The 13,649-nt window shown below is 44.9% G+C and overlaps 7 protein-coding genes across 7 annotated transcripts; 3 read left to right on the top strand and 4 right to left on the bottom strand.

Annotated features, from left to right (window-relative positions):
- Nucleotides 1–304: 304 nt before the first annotated feature.
- On the bottom strand, nt 305–847 carry F4813DRAFT_392861 (uncharacterized protein; the record flags this gene model as incomplete). Its single annotated transcript, XM_049247333.1, has 1 exon — nt 305–847. The coding sequence occupies one exon, from the start codon at nt 845–847 to the stop codon at nt 305–307; it is 543 nt and encodes a 180-aa protein (XP_049096321.1).
- Nucleotides 848–1,432: 585 nt separating this feature from the next.
- Nucleotides 1,433–2,203, bottom strand: F4813DRAFT_371497 (uncharacterized protein). Its single transcript, XM_049244621.1, has one exon. The coding sequence runs from the start codon at nt 2,130–2,132 to the stop codon at nt 1,587–1,589; it is 546 nt and encodes a 181-aa protein (XP_049096320.1). The 5' UTR covers nt 2,133–2,203; the 3' UTR covers nt 1,433–1,586.
- A 687-nt stretch (nt 2,204–2,890) lies between these two features.
- Nucleotides 2,891–4,134, bottom strand: F4813DRAFT_214434 (uncharacterized protein). The gene has a single exon (XM_049239704.1). The coding sequence runs from the start codon at nt 3,816–3,818 to the stop codon at nt 3,150–3,152; it is 669 nt and encodes a 222-aa protein (XP_049096319.1). The 5' UTR covers nt 3,819–4,134; the 3' UTR covers nt 2,891–3,149.
- Nucleotides 4,135–5,303: 1,169 nt separating this feature from the next.
- F4813DRAFT_371492 (acyl-CoA dehydrogenase NM domain-like protein) lies at nt 5,304–8,104 on the top strand. The gene is made up of 4 exons (XM_049244620.1): nt 5,304–6,038; nt 6,182–6,477; nt 6,544–7,285; nt 7,339–8,104. Exons 1-4 carry the CDS (start codon nt 5,924–5,926, stop codon nt 7,830–7,832), a joined length of 1,647 nt encoding a protein of 548 aa, XP_049096318.1. The 5' UTR covers nt 5,304–5,923; the 3' UTR covers nt 7,833–8,104.
- Nucleotides 8,105–9,394: 1,290 nt separating this feature from the next.
- Nucleotides 9,395–11,145, top strand: F4813DRAFT_371491 (uncharacterized protein). Its single transcript, XM_049244619.1, has one exon. The coding sequence runs from the start codon at nt 9,745–9,747 to the stop codon at nt 10,831–10,833; it is 1,089 nt and encodes a 362-aa protein (XP_049096317.1). The 5' UTR covers nt 9,395–9,744; the 3' UTR covers nt 10,834–11,145.
- Nucleotides 11,146–11,392: 247 nt separating this feature from the next.
- On the top strand, nt 11,393–11,876 carry F4813DRAFT_399072 (uncharacterized protein; the record flags this gene model as incomplete). Its single annotated transcript, XM_049248126.1, has 1 exon — nt 11,393–11,876. Exon 1 carries the CDS (start codon nt 11,532–11,534, stop codon nt 11,874–11,876), a length of 345 nt encoding a protein of 114 aa, XP_049096316.1. The 5' UTR covers nt 11,393–11,531.
- Nucleotides 11,877–12,459: 583 nt separating this feature from the next.
- On the bottom strand, nt 12,460–13,396 carry F4813DRAFT_399070 (uncharacterized protein; the record flags this gene model as incomplete). Its single annotated transcript, XM_049248125.1, has 1 exon — nt 12,460–13,396. The coding sequence occupies one exon, from the start codon at nt 13,394–13,396 to the stop codon at nt 12,530–12,532; it is 867 nt and encodes a 288-aa protein (XP_049096315.1). The 3' UTR covers nt 12,460–12,529.
- Between the last annotated feature and the right edge of the window lie 253 nt (nt 13,397–13,649).

Genomic DNA, 13,649 nt, shown 5'->3' with positions numbered 1-13,649 from the left:
TTTGGCCGGACCCCCAGCCCCGGGGGTTATATGTTTTTACTATCTTTTATAATTCAAACATTACGCTTCATTTTAGTGGTTTCTAAAAAAATGCTAATTCTAACCCCTACCTCACCCCCCCCCCCCCCCCCCCCAAAAAAAAAACATTTAACTAGAAATAAACAGGGAAACAAGGGAAACACGCCTACTTCATATCGCCTATTTCTCTTCCTTTATATACAACTCTTCTTTCTTTCTTTCTTTCTTTCTTTCTTTCTTATGCATAGGCCGGCTTCCTGTACTGCTCCACGGCCACTTATAATTACTAGCTTAGCATATTCTCAGGTTTGTGAAACTGACGCGAGGGTAACGAGTGGGCTCGGATCGGCCTTTGAAAGCTCTGCCACGCGTTGCGAAGTTCCTCCGCCGCAGGCGAATGCGGCGAAGGGGGCTCCGCGAACGGGAAAGAAAAGTAGTCCTTGGGACGGTTGTCATCGTCAGGAATCCCTTTCTTACATCCCACGGGCGCTGTCACACGTCGGCAGAGCGCGTTGCGTCTACGGAGCGTCGATTTGGGGCCCAGCGTGTTTTGTCCTGCCTGGCTTGGTTTTTGCTGGACAGGTAGGCTGGCTAGATGATCCAGTGGCGCAACATTTCCATCATCCTTGGTCAAGACCGGTGGGGCTACCTTGGGTACCACTGAGAGAATCTCAGGAAGTAACTCGTATGAGAGTTTTCGCGGGGGGCTTTTTAATAAAGTCTCCTGGTTTGGGGACCGGCCCGTACCTGTTGTCTGCCCTCGAGTTCGCATCTCTTCTTCAACCCGTTCTCTGAACGACCCTTGTCTTGACGAAGCTTGGCCGGACATGATTTATAAAGTTATAAGTTCTATTCGATAAGGATTCTTTTTGGTTTTGGTGTGAATACTTTAGATATGGATACTTCAATTGTTAGATGTGTGAGATATGTGCTGTATCTGCAAGTCGAGATGTTGACGAATTTATATTGAAATAGCCAACTCAGATGATATGTCATGTCCTTTGTGGCTCATAAATCCATGATAGATCGTGTGCACGAAACCACATATATTTATGTTTCCGCTGGAACAATTTGATGTGCTCATACAATGGAAACAAAGCGATTGTGAACTTCTCAGGTGTTCAGGAACAGTCTCGTTGTTCGCCAACTTATACTCTTTGCTGCTTGGTCAGATTTAGGTACTCATCGATATGCTTAAGATACTACCCAGTCTACGTAGTTTCTAAACAATAATCTTAAAGCTTTTTATGGCGGTACGAAAACCTATTACTCATTTGTCACGGCTAATTTCAAGGATGAAAGCTGGGTACTTGAAAAATCGCAAGGAGTAGCCTCGATGACAATGAGAGAGCAAGTTGGAGAATTATGTTATGTTTACTATTCCCAGCCTCCCCCACTCCTATTTTATGTAGTACAGAAATGTCACATCCTATGTGACTTTAATTGATTTACCCTTAATCATAACAGTCATAAACATCATAAGAATCATTAACGAAAGAGGTTTCGCGTACTTGCCCCCTTTCCATGGCCGCCCATTAATATCCCTTAGTGCCCACCTACCTGGGCTATCACCAATTCTTTATTCCCTTAGGGTTGTTGGCATCCCGTCTAAAGTCTCGACGAATCGCCCTCTTTCGATAAATTTCCGAGATCTCGTTATTAATCTGCTCCCGCTCAGCTCTAGCTTTCTTGCACTTTGTCATTGCCTCCCTATTATTCCGGTCTACGGTCGTCTGGTGATACAAATTATGATGTAGCACCTTAACCTCGGCAAGCTGTGCTTGCAACGCCTCTAGCCTGTCGTATTCACAATCCGTGAATGCGATAGTATCCGGATTTTCCTGTTCTTCATGACTGCTAGGCTTCTTTTCGGGCTCCTTTCCTTTCTTCTGGTCTCCTGTACTACCTGAACCCGAGCCTGGAGTGCCCGGGGGAGGGATAAAGGCAATATCTGGGAGCCGCGTGATAGGTGCCTTTTTATTCTTGATACAGTAGTCTAGAAAGTCCTTGACACGGCTCACTGTAATTTCCTCAGGCTCCATTCGACGACTCCCTAACGGAATGATAAGTCGCGGGAGAGATTTGTGTGTAAGGCGAGTACCTTTAGGAGACATTTTGCTCAAATCTGTGTCAAAATTGGAAAAGAATTTGTTTGAAACAATATTGACTGTAAAGGACTTGTGTGGATCGAGTTGGGCTGTCTAGTTCAACTTGAGAACAAGAGGAATGGAACATTATATCGATATCTGATTACATGGTTTGTATAGTTCATCAAAGGAAGTAGATACGTAACAAAGGAAATGTTGGACAATGCTTTTGATAAAAACCGGCCCTGTTATTTTATAATTTCTTTGTGTTTTAATATAGTATGGTGGCCTAGAACATCTGTATTTAGGTGATGCCTATACAACCTTTCTAAGACATCACTTTGTTGCGATCTCTGTAAATGCAATGTCGAATCGTCGGGGCAAAATAATTTGATTGCCTGGAAGTTTCATCGCTGTGGCAGCAAGACTACTGGACTAATGTGCTGATGATAGAGTATAGTCACCATAATAGAACTAGGTTATGTATATTGAAGATAATACGGATGAGAACGTATTGGGAAAATGTCATAGCTACCTACCTAGGCTAGAAGTGGTATACTAGTTAAACAAAGGCATTACAAACAAGATTAGAGTATGAAATGAATGAACCGGCGGTAGAGAAGTATAAACAATGAAGCTATAAACATAAAATAATTCTTAGGATGTAGTATTACGATATATTTGAGGCTTGATTTAGGCTTCCCCTGGCCATTGTAAAATAGCCCCTGTGGCCACTTAGGACACAACATCTAGTCCGTGTACAGTTAAAATTCAATACGGATCATGATTAATATTGTGGGAAAATTATAGTGTAAAATATAATAATAATATTAATGGACAACCCTTGATGGCTCCCGAAAAAGGGAACCCAAGGGGATCAGTCTGAGACATCACTTCTAACTGATGAAGCCCGTCTAGTAGTCTATATGCAACCGTCCGTAATGCTATGCATGAACAAGATCCCTATAACCCAATCCTATCATACGGCCATGCGCATCGTTATTCAACGTATGAGATATCCATCCCTTCCCACGTATTCCTAGCTCATACTGTCTCGTTGCGTAAAGGATTAAGCTTCATACTGAAGTTGCTCTTTGCGGAACCGGCGTTGTGTAAGGGATTGAGCTTCATGCTGAAGCTGTCCTTTGCGGAACCCGCGTATTGATCCACCTTGGCGTTGATTCCATCCTCAACCTTGTTCGAATATTCATCGATCTTCCCGTTCACCTTCCTGCCGACGAAAGTACGGAAGCAGCCGTAAAGACCGGTGCAGAGCCAGAAAACGCAATTCACGAGATCAATCCAGACAGCACACTTCATGAGTGAGACGCTGGTGCCCTCGTACTCGTCTTCCTCACGTTTGAGGAAGATAGCGGCAAAGGTGCCGAAGAGGGCAACCCACAGGACGAAGAGGATGAGGTCCCAGGCGAAGAGGCGATGCGACTGTAGGCGGCCGAATGGGTTGGGGATAGAGTACAAAATGCAGGTGATGCACGAAAAACCGGCGACGAATAGTGCGTAAACCCACGCGACTGACTGACCGTTCCCGTGTCTACGATCATGGTCGACGCGACGCCCATATAGACCACAGACAATGACGGCGAGTACGAACTGGATTCCGCGGACGATCCAACGTAGCCATGTCTCGTATATGTACATCTGCTTGGTGGCAGCACCTTTGCCAAATCGGGTGATGAGAGATTTAATAGCCATTATTTCCGGTTGCTTTTTCTTCTTCTGGCTACTGGTTATGTATATGCGAATTTGCTGAGGCTGTAGATGATTCCAAGATGATCTGGGCAAGGAACGATAAATAGTAAGCCGTGGAAACTTCCAGTTAAAAGATTATTAAATAATTATCTGCTGATGATGTTTAATGAATGCAGAGTGAATCAAAGACAACCAGTGTCGTATGTGTTATAGTAGTGACGAAGGAAACATGTGTACAAGAAAGTAGACTCAGTCCTTGAGGAACATTGAATGATATTTAAATATGAAAACAATGCAAACACAGCCAGATCTGAATCTGTGAATCCATTGACAAACAAGCGCTCAATACGGCGCAAGTTGATACAACAGGGCCAACAAAGAGGGTCAACTGGCCTTTGAGCTTTCAAGTCGCAGGCCAGTTTGAAAGACTTCTAAATCGGGAGTTTCCCAATTGAAGTGCTATTGACCAATCAAGGGCCTAATCGACAGTGGCCTGTGCTTGTGGTTTTGTCCCTTGTCCAGCGGCAACAAAGAGAATGACTGGCTATGGTGTTGTCCAGCTTGAGACGCAGGCGCTTAATAACCCATCCCAGGCTTGAGTATGAAATTATGATAGCGCTAATAGGCGCGGCGATTTATTTTGGTGGTTTCTGTATAATTGAACCATCGCGTACAAAAGAGACTGTCTTTTCAATCTCGAAACAATCTGACGTAACTTCATTAGTTATAGGTAACACATCGTACAGTGTTTAGTGATGATATGTTGACCGTAGCGAGAGACGTGTTGAGAGGCGTGTCAAAGAGGTTAGCTGTGCAAAACCCGGACTGTGCAATACACCATCCAGCTACAATTTACTACAATAATATGATGAATACCTAACTTGTAGCATACCTACCTAGTTAGTTAAGGTAATACTAAAACTTACAATTGCCAAACTTTTGACATGAATTACCTGTGAGGAAGTAATGTGTCATTGCGGAAGATTCGGAATATCGTGTGCATTGTAGAAGGCTTCCCTTAGACATTAACTGTTGTTTAATTTCATGTGTCTATAATCTGAGTCGAGTTTTTCTGTTCCTTCACCGTAGAACAGATCAACGTTAGAAACATGAAATTGAGAAAGAATTGGTTCGCTAAATTTACGAGCCTTTATTGCAATAGATATGCGGCAATAGAGACATAAATAGGCGGGAATGATGAAGCGAATAGATTACACCAGGGAAACTAGAAGCGGATGAAGTAACAGCATATGGAACTAACCTAACCTAGAGAAGTCTCGAGTTTCTTATTTCTTAGGTACAGCTCTTGCAGTCCGGTGCCGCATTATCGGGCGACTTACTGTGGATCCTCTAGGCGTATGTACCTCGGCAGTGTGTGACCCCAGTACTTTCAATCTCCAACATCTCCAATTGGCCACAACTAAGAGATCTTAAGCATGACCTCATTACATGGTAGGTACAGTATGTATGTATTGCCTCTGCTACATCCCCCACATTCTCAGCTCCAAATAAGGAAGAAACTTTGAATCACATGCCAACGATACCTTAGGTTGAGACGCAACACATGACACGAGTAATAGTAATGGCGAAGGAGCACTAAAACATCCCAAGTCATAAACGTATACTATTCCTTTCCCCACGAAAACCCCCGGAAGTTCTTTTTTAACTCTTGCGTGTAGGTCCACTTCGCCTAACCTAGGCTAGGTATTATTGTGGGGGGTCGGTCCCATGTTGAGAGCAATGTCGCAGATTCTCATTGCCAATAGCGAGTCACTGAGTGGCTTAGAAGACGCGTTAGCGCATTTATAGCGCATCTATAGGGAGCTAAACAGTACATAGCTGGTTCGCGGCATAGGTTCCAGAATAGGCCGAACATTACAGGGTCCCTTTCCAGAATCACATGTTGAACTTGCAAGCTCTTAGCCGTAAGACGTTGCAGTAGAGGGCGAGGCTCGGTAAAAAAAAGTGTAATCGCCGAGCCTTTGGTTCTTCCTTTAAAAGATAATTGATCTTTCCCTTTTCCTCACTTGTACTTTTAACCATTTTATGTTACTGCTATAATTCCAAATAGATATTTTATTTCTATATACCCAGGCTTTTCCTTCAGCATGTCCAAGACCTTTTCCAAGAGCGACGTCGCATCGCATAACAAAGGCGATTCTCTATGGATCGTTGTAGATGACGATGTCTACGATCTGACCAAATTCCAAGATGAGCACCCTGGTATGTCGTCACTTGACCTCTCTAGATTATTTTGCATCCTCACGATGCCACCCACGGGAGCGTCGAGAGCTCGGCGCAATGCACCTGTCTGAATCAAATAGGCTTAAGTCAAAATCGCTAACCATAGTCTCATTGTCATGTAGGTGGGAAGAAGATCCTAACCCGAGTTGCCGGAAAGGATGCGTCCAAGCAATTTTGGAAATATCATAATGAGGGTATTCTCAAGAAGTACAAACCATCACTTCAAATTGGCTCGTTAGATACCAAACCCAAACCCAAGTCCGAACCAACACCAGAACCGTCCAAGACCTACGCTGCTCCCAAGCCGACGAAGGAGACTAAGAAAGCCGTTGTTCCCTCCACTGCGCAACAAGAGACCGAGGCATTGGAACCATTCGGTGCTCTGATTCCTTTTGCGGATCCCAGTTGGTACCAGGGTGTATGTCTTCGCCTCACACAGCTCGGCTGTATGTCTCAATTATCCTTGCTAATTATTTGCTCGTAGTTCCACTCTCCCTATTTCAACGAATCCCACGCCGCTCTCCGAGCCGAAATTCGCGAATGGGTCGAGCGCGATATCGAGCCGAATGTCACGGAATGGGACGAAAAGAAAGAGGTGCCACGTGAGATCTTCCTCGAGGCAGGCCGTCGTGGTTATCTTGCAGGCCTACTAGGTGTACATTATCCCGTCGAGTACACGAAAAATACTGTCAAGTCGGTAGCGCCGGAGCAATGGGATCTGTTCCATGAATTGATCGTCACCGATGAACTGTCACGTGTCGGATCTGGCGGGTTTGTCTGGAACATCCTTGGTGGCTTTGGTATTGGTTGCCCGCCGCTCGTCAAGTTCGGCAAGAAGGCCTTGAAAGACCGTATTCTACCTGGACTTCTGACAGGAGAGAAACGAATTTGCTTAGCAATCACGGAACCCGATGCCGGAAGCGATGTTGCTAACCTGACTTGCGAAGCTAAGCTGAGCGAAGATGGCAAGCATTACATCGTTAACGGTGAAAAGAAGTGGATTACGAATGGTATCTGGTGTGATTACTTCACCGTCGCCGTACGAACAGGTGGCGAGGGTATGGCCGGTGTCTCCCTGCTCCTTATCGAGCGTGACTTCGGTGGCGTAAGCACAAGACGTATGGACTGCCAAGGTGTATGGTCGTCCGGTACTACATACATCACCTTCGAGGATGTTAAGGTGCCTGTTGAGAACCTCATTGGCAAGGAAAACCAGGGCTTCAAGGGTAAGCAAGTCTCAGCATCAACTCCAGATCAGGGTTACTAATTTTGAATCCAGTCATGATGACCAACTTCAACCACGAACGGATGGGTATCATCATCCAATGCCTGCGCTTCTCCCGTGTCTGCTACGAGGAATCTGTCAAATACGCGAACAAGCGACGAACCTTTGGCAAGAAGTTGATGGAGCACCCCGTGATCCGCATGAAGCTGGCGCACATGGCGAGGCAGATCGAGGCCTCGTACAATTGGCTAGAGAACCTCGTCTACCAGTGCCAGAAGATGGGCGAGACAGAGGCTATGCTCAGACTCGGTGGACCCATTGCTGGTCTCAAGGCCCAGAGCACGCTCACCTTTGAGTTCTGTGCGCGCGAGGCCAGCCAAATTTTCGGTGGCCTGAGTTACTCGCGAGGTGGTCAGGGCGGCAAGGTCGAGCGACTGTACCGTGACGTCCGCGCGTATGCCATTCCTGGAGGTAGCGAGGAGATCATGCTTGACCTGAGCATGAGGCAGAGCTTAAGAGTTGCTAAGATGACGGGCATGAAATTGTAAGAAGGCGGGAGAAGAGTACGATATGTATATATACGGGACAGTTTTTGGTCCTTTTTGTGTATGAAGATGGGCGCATGAATTGGAAATTCGGGTGGTGCGTTCCAGGTTTTGCATGGAAATTCGAGGCTTCGAGTTACTACTATCCAATAGGTGCCTGCTTATTATATAACATTTCAATGTTTCGATGAAGTTTATCAAATTTGGATTAGCTGTCAGCTGTAAATCAGAAGTTCAGCATCCTATCGAGCCGGTGACGGCTCCATCCTTTCTATGTTGATGAAGGGATCCCATTTGCAGAGTTACCCCCGTAAGGAGTGTGGATTATTCGACTACGATGATTACGCGCGGCAACACAAGAAGCAAATTAATTCCCTTAAAAAGGTAAGTGTAGCAGTTAGCAGCATCTTAAGTTCCCCAGACCTTATAGTTGCATGTGAGATTCTATAGCTATCATGCGATATTAATGATTGGGTCAAAGTGTCCCCCTTAAAATGAGGTGAGAGTAACTTTACCTCTTCTCATGTCAAGTGCGGTGAGTTATACATTGCGTTTCTATTACTGCTAGTTCCGAGGCATTACTAGTCAAGTCAAATAGAAACCGAGTTTAAGTATTGCAGATATTTGCGTACGTTAATTTCAGATTGTTTTCCTAATACTTGGTCGGCTGATCTCAGCGTTCATTCGCTAGTTTCAGCCCCTATTGTATTTATTCATGGCACTGGAGTTTACTTTTCGTTGAGTGAGTATCTTTTCAAGGGCTTCTTTAATACAGCTAGTTATGCCTTATTAATACTTAATAGAGGGCATCTCTACTCTTAGTCAAAATAGGAGTTACTTGATAAGACTCTCACCGTTACTCGGTGTGTGCTATATGACTTTAGGGGCTCCGCTAGATACATAATATGATGGTTTAGATAACATAGATGTCGTCGGTTTATTCTTGCTTTCTTTTTATTCCTTATGTAGGCTTAACTCGTAGATTGTTTTGTTATAAATGGATGTTTTCACTGCAAGGAGATGCTCTCGGCTCTGAAAGTGAGATCGCTTGTCTTTGATGCAATTACGTCTATTCAACTTGCATTAGTAGTAATAAAAAGGCTGTCTTAGAAATGTTAAAGGGTCCATTAGGTTGCCAATTAGGCATCTACCTGGTCTCTACGATAAGTCCATTGCCGAGTTTCTTACTCTCAGTTGCCCCCCAGCCTCTAAAGTAGTTGCCTGCTGCGTAGAAACTGTTACCTCAGCTACTTCACGAAAAGACAGATGCCCAAGCTTTTTCACGTTGATCGTCGTGGTAACAACAGTAATATTCTTAGGTACAAATAAAATTCGATCCAGCCCTAAGGAAGACACAGCTCTCAGCTACAGCAACCATAAAAAACCTATTTAATCTCCCCTCTAGATATTTCCCAACCTTTTCTAACTTCAACCTCCACAAACCATCTCTACACAATACACAACATCAATAACCTGTACAACCTTTGCCAATAAACGGTAGGAAATCTTTCAATATTTTCTACTCTCCAATAACCTGATCCAACCCATATTCCATCAACACCTAGGTACCTACCTACCTACCTACCTTACATCATCGTCAACACCAAGACCTACTAATACCTTCAAGACTAACCTAAACTTAATTCCACTACAAATTCATTAATAATATTTCGGTATTACTCAACTTACTTACCAAATAATCAAGCATTAGAGTACATCCCTAAACTACTCCAAAGTCCTTATACCTAACACAGACACCGCCATAATATCCATCAATTCGCCTATAGCTACTTACCCCAACACTCTTCCCTATCTTCTAAGATGGCTTTTTATATACGAATACTAACTAAGAGCTTATTACCTAGGCAACACGCTCCTCCATCCGCATTTTTAAATTCCAACTTCATTATCCACGATGCGGTTCAGTAACGTTCCGGATAACTACCAAAACACTCCCTCTGACGAGGCGTCTTCTCAATACGGGACCCGTCCGTACGAGCCACACGTGGGAACGTCCTCATCTCCCTGGTTTCAGAATAACTCGAATAATTCAATCGTTTCTATTGCTGGAGCCCATCGCCCAGATACTAATAGCAACCGTTCTTCCTGGCTAGAAGAGAATACAGCCAGCCAGGGACTTACGTATTTCGACCCAATCTTCCCATCTCCATCAATCCATCCAATAACTACACCCCGGTTCATCATTGCACCGTCGAGTGGAGGAGGCTGGGGAGCCAACGGAGGATATACTCCTATGGGCCAAGGGACCACCTGGCGCACTAGACACCTTCTACCCCCGGGCGTGTGGGATCGACAGCTCGCCGCCACCGGTATATCGGAGAACTACGGAGGCAATATTTTCCTGCCGTCTAACCAATCCGCAAATGTGCCCGAGCACGAAAGCACTTCGCTCTGGCTGACCAATCTCCCGCCTAGGTGCACTCATCAGATGCTCCTGGGCGCTATCCGCAATTGCGGGAAGATCTATGCCGCAGTCATCAACCCGCCCAGCGAGTCTACTGGCCGCTTTCGACAGCGAGCCCCCCACACAACCTCGGCGTCTAAGCTCGTCTTCTTCGACCGCTCCGGCGTCGACAACCTTCTCGCCAAGTCGGAGGCGGGCGAGTTCTCCGTGGAGGGCTACGTCCCCAAGCTCAAGATGAACCGCATCAGATCGGCACCGCGCGACCCAAGCCCGCACTGTCGCGTCCTGCATATCGAAGGCCCCAACTGCATCGTCAACGAGCCGTTCCTGCACGCCTTCTTCCGGTCCAAGTTCAACTACGAGCTCGAGGCCGTCCTGACGCTGTCTATAAACAGCTTGTACACCCGTCAGGAGTGGCGCTTTGGAAGCTTCCGCTGCCAGGCCGAGTCTGCGCGCCAGTCCATCGGGCGGGAGAAGATGCGAACGGACTTGTCTGAGCTCGAGACTAGAAACTGGAGGGAGGTCCAAGTCTACTTTGGCGTTGACCCTTGCGCGCCTCCGCCGGGCTCTTCTCCATAATCGCTTCATCTACTTATCTCCTCCATGCCACTTAGAATGCTCACAGCTTGAGCACGTTTGGCCTGCTCGGACCATTGATACGACCGGTAGCCAACGTGGTCCCCTTTATTGGAGCTCGTGACGATCGGGGCTGTCAATATTAGACTAAGATATGCATCACATAAAAGCATGCTTTGGCTAGATATTAGATGGAATAGTATCTTCCATAAAGTAATAAAACCCCGGATTAACCCCGAAGGCATATTTGATATATGGTGCTATGTATCTTTGATTGATTTGATTTGATTTGATTTGATATCATGTTGTTCCTTTCGTGATAGTAGTTGTAGAATGAAGAAGGGGGGTTAGTCTGTCTTCTGTATGTCTTCTCTCCAATTATATATTATATATTATTATAGGCGGTCGGGAGGTATGTAACTAACCGTTTTACTATACATGCATCTATGCAGTCATATGAAATGAATAGATGTATGGCTTAAATTATTAGAATAGGGGCTGGGCCCATCTAATGACGTGAATGAGAATACAGAATACGTGTCGTCATACGGATGAATGTGTACTAGGAATAGTATTAATTGTTAATTACCTACCTATATAGCAGTTCAGGAGCTACCTTGTCTTATATAAAACAAGCGTAATATCATTTCAACACGTATAATCAAGAAATTGCTCCTCAGTTTATTATTAGAATTTTAAAAATGCGTCCACTCATCGCTCGGGGCTCCCCGGTGCTTCCACCGTCGAGATTGCTCACTTTCAGTCAGCGGTTGGCCAGTTCTCAATCCCACTCACAGTATCAAGAGAATAATCAACATTCAGCTTCAACTGACCGAGAAAGCGTGACAACCGCCAAGAACCAAGGAAAGCAGAAGACTATGGCAGAAATAGATGCTGAGTTGCAGCGGAAGATGTCGGGACTTTCCGGCGACGGTGGAGAGGCCGGAATAGAATACGAGGATGGGAAGCCGGTGGCGATGAAGCGAGGCGTGAGAGATGTGAGTGTCTCTCTTCATACGTGGTCATTTAAAAGGGTCTATCATTAAGCCCCTATTATAAGTTCGAACTTGGTCAGCTAACCCCAAGTGTAACAGAACATGTTTCGTTACATATAAGTACGGCGCCTGTGTATGTTAATAGGTACATTAAGACTAGGCCAGGTACCTAACTCAAGATCATCTGCCTTAGGTACTCTCGGAAACCCTCAAGGCGTCAATAAAATTACAACATTCTATTTCCAGCAGCTAAACTTTCAAGATGGCAAATATGGTCAATGGGGACAATACAATATTTTTAGTCTACAAGCGAGGAGTTATAGGATAAAGCGCTATAAAGTATATCAGTCTATTATTATTTCAACTACTTAGTTAAAAGACAATATCATTATAAACAACTCCTTAACCTAGTCTTTGATGATCCACTATATCTATTATTCATCACATAAAGGTCATGACAGAAATTGACTAAGAAGTATCTAACTTGAGATACATTTAAATAACTAGATCTAATGGTACACATCCACGACTAGAATCCGTTCCTTTACTATTACTTAAGCTTCGACTTTGGACCGCTGTCATTGTTAGCAAACACCTTTATAAATGCAATGCTAGAATCACACAACGCTTTTGAGGTGTTTATAGGTCCTTTGATACTCCCGCTTGCTGGTGGGTATATTTTGAATAGAATTATAAGGGAGATCTTAATTCCACACATGTCTATCCCTACCCCAATCTGGCTCAGCTCCGCCGCATATCGGACAAAGAGAATATACATAGCCTCCTTCTGGGACAGTCAATGGCGGGAGGGACGCCCCTTCCTCGATCAGAAAAGTCATGATCGGGTGACCGCAGATGGGATTCGAATGTTGCAAATCAAATCGGCATACAGGGCACGTGATTCTACGCCCATCAATCCGGCATTGCGTCGTCCAATCTAGCATACAAACTAGGCCCATAATGTGCCCACAAGGGAGAACGTCAAGCCATTCCGTCCCATTCGGGATCCTAACGAATCGCTCGGGGTGGGTTGGATGGGTAAAGCGAAGCCGTTCCGAACAAATCGGACAGTGTAAGACAAGGTCTATCTTAGGCTCGTTTTCTATGGGATCACGTTCAAAAAGGTCGCGGATTTCGCTGTATAGCTTAGCATCAGTTACAGTAACTATTGCTTGTTCTTCATTGGAATTTTCGGTCGAATCCTCTTGATTGAACATAAGATCCTGTTCTGGGATGCTCTGATTAGAGGCTTGGTTGAAAGAGTCTCGAATGAGAGCTCCTCGGAAGAGGCCTCTTATGTTCGAGCTCCAGACGGATGGTGAAACATGACTGTCTCTTACTCTTCTTGATAGATCTAGTTCCTCAGTCAGAGCACGGGGAAGTAGTTGTGATGGGTGTAGGCTCCACAGGTTCGCATGTGCTGATAATAATCGTCCTAAAGGCGTTTCAACACCAGGACGGTATGGAACTGGGCCACCGTATATTTGCACGCGAGTTGTGTGGTTCACTCCTCCAAATCCACCAGGGAAGTGGTTGTAAACCACTGGATCGCTGATATATCTCTCACCCATGGTTGCGTTTTAAAGGATGCTTATTTGCAATAAAGTTTCCTTCTTAGGATATTAGTATGGTATTTTATGTAAGTCTTCACGAGAATGCTAGTTGCAGCTCTTTGGCGATACCTTCGTCTTGAAATTATTTCACAACCGCGGATGTGGCTGTTACTATATACTACCATTCGAAACAATAGTGTTTAAGAACGATATCTAAACAACGGAGTATAAATTAGAAGTTAGAGACTAGTTCATGATCAAGAACATTGTC

This window comes from Daldinia decipiens, assembly GCF_022478715.1.
Source record: "Daldinia decipiens strain CBS 113046 unplaced genomic scaffold F4813scaffold_38, whole genome shotgun sequence".
Taxonomy (NCBI): domain Eukaryota; kingdom Fungi; phylum Ascomycota; class Sordariomycetes; order Xylariales; family Hypoxylaceae; genus Daldinia; species Daldinia decipiens.
The sequence above is the reverse complement of the archived record's forward strand: the minus strand, read 5'-3'. Positions and strand labels throughout refer to the sequence as shown.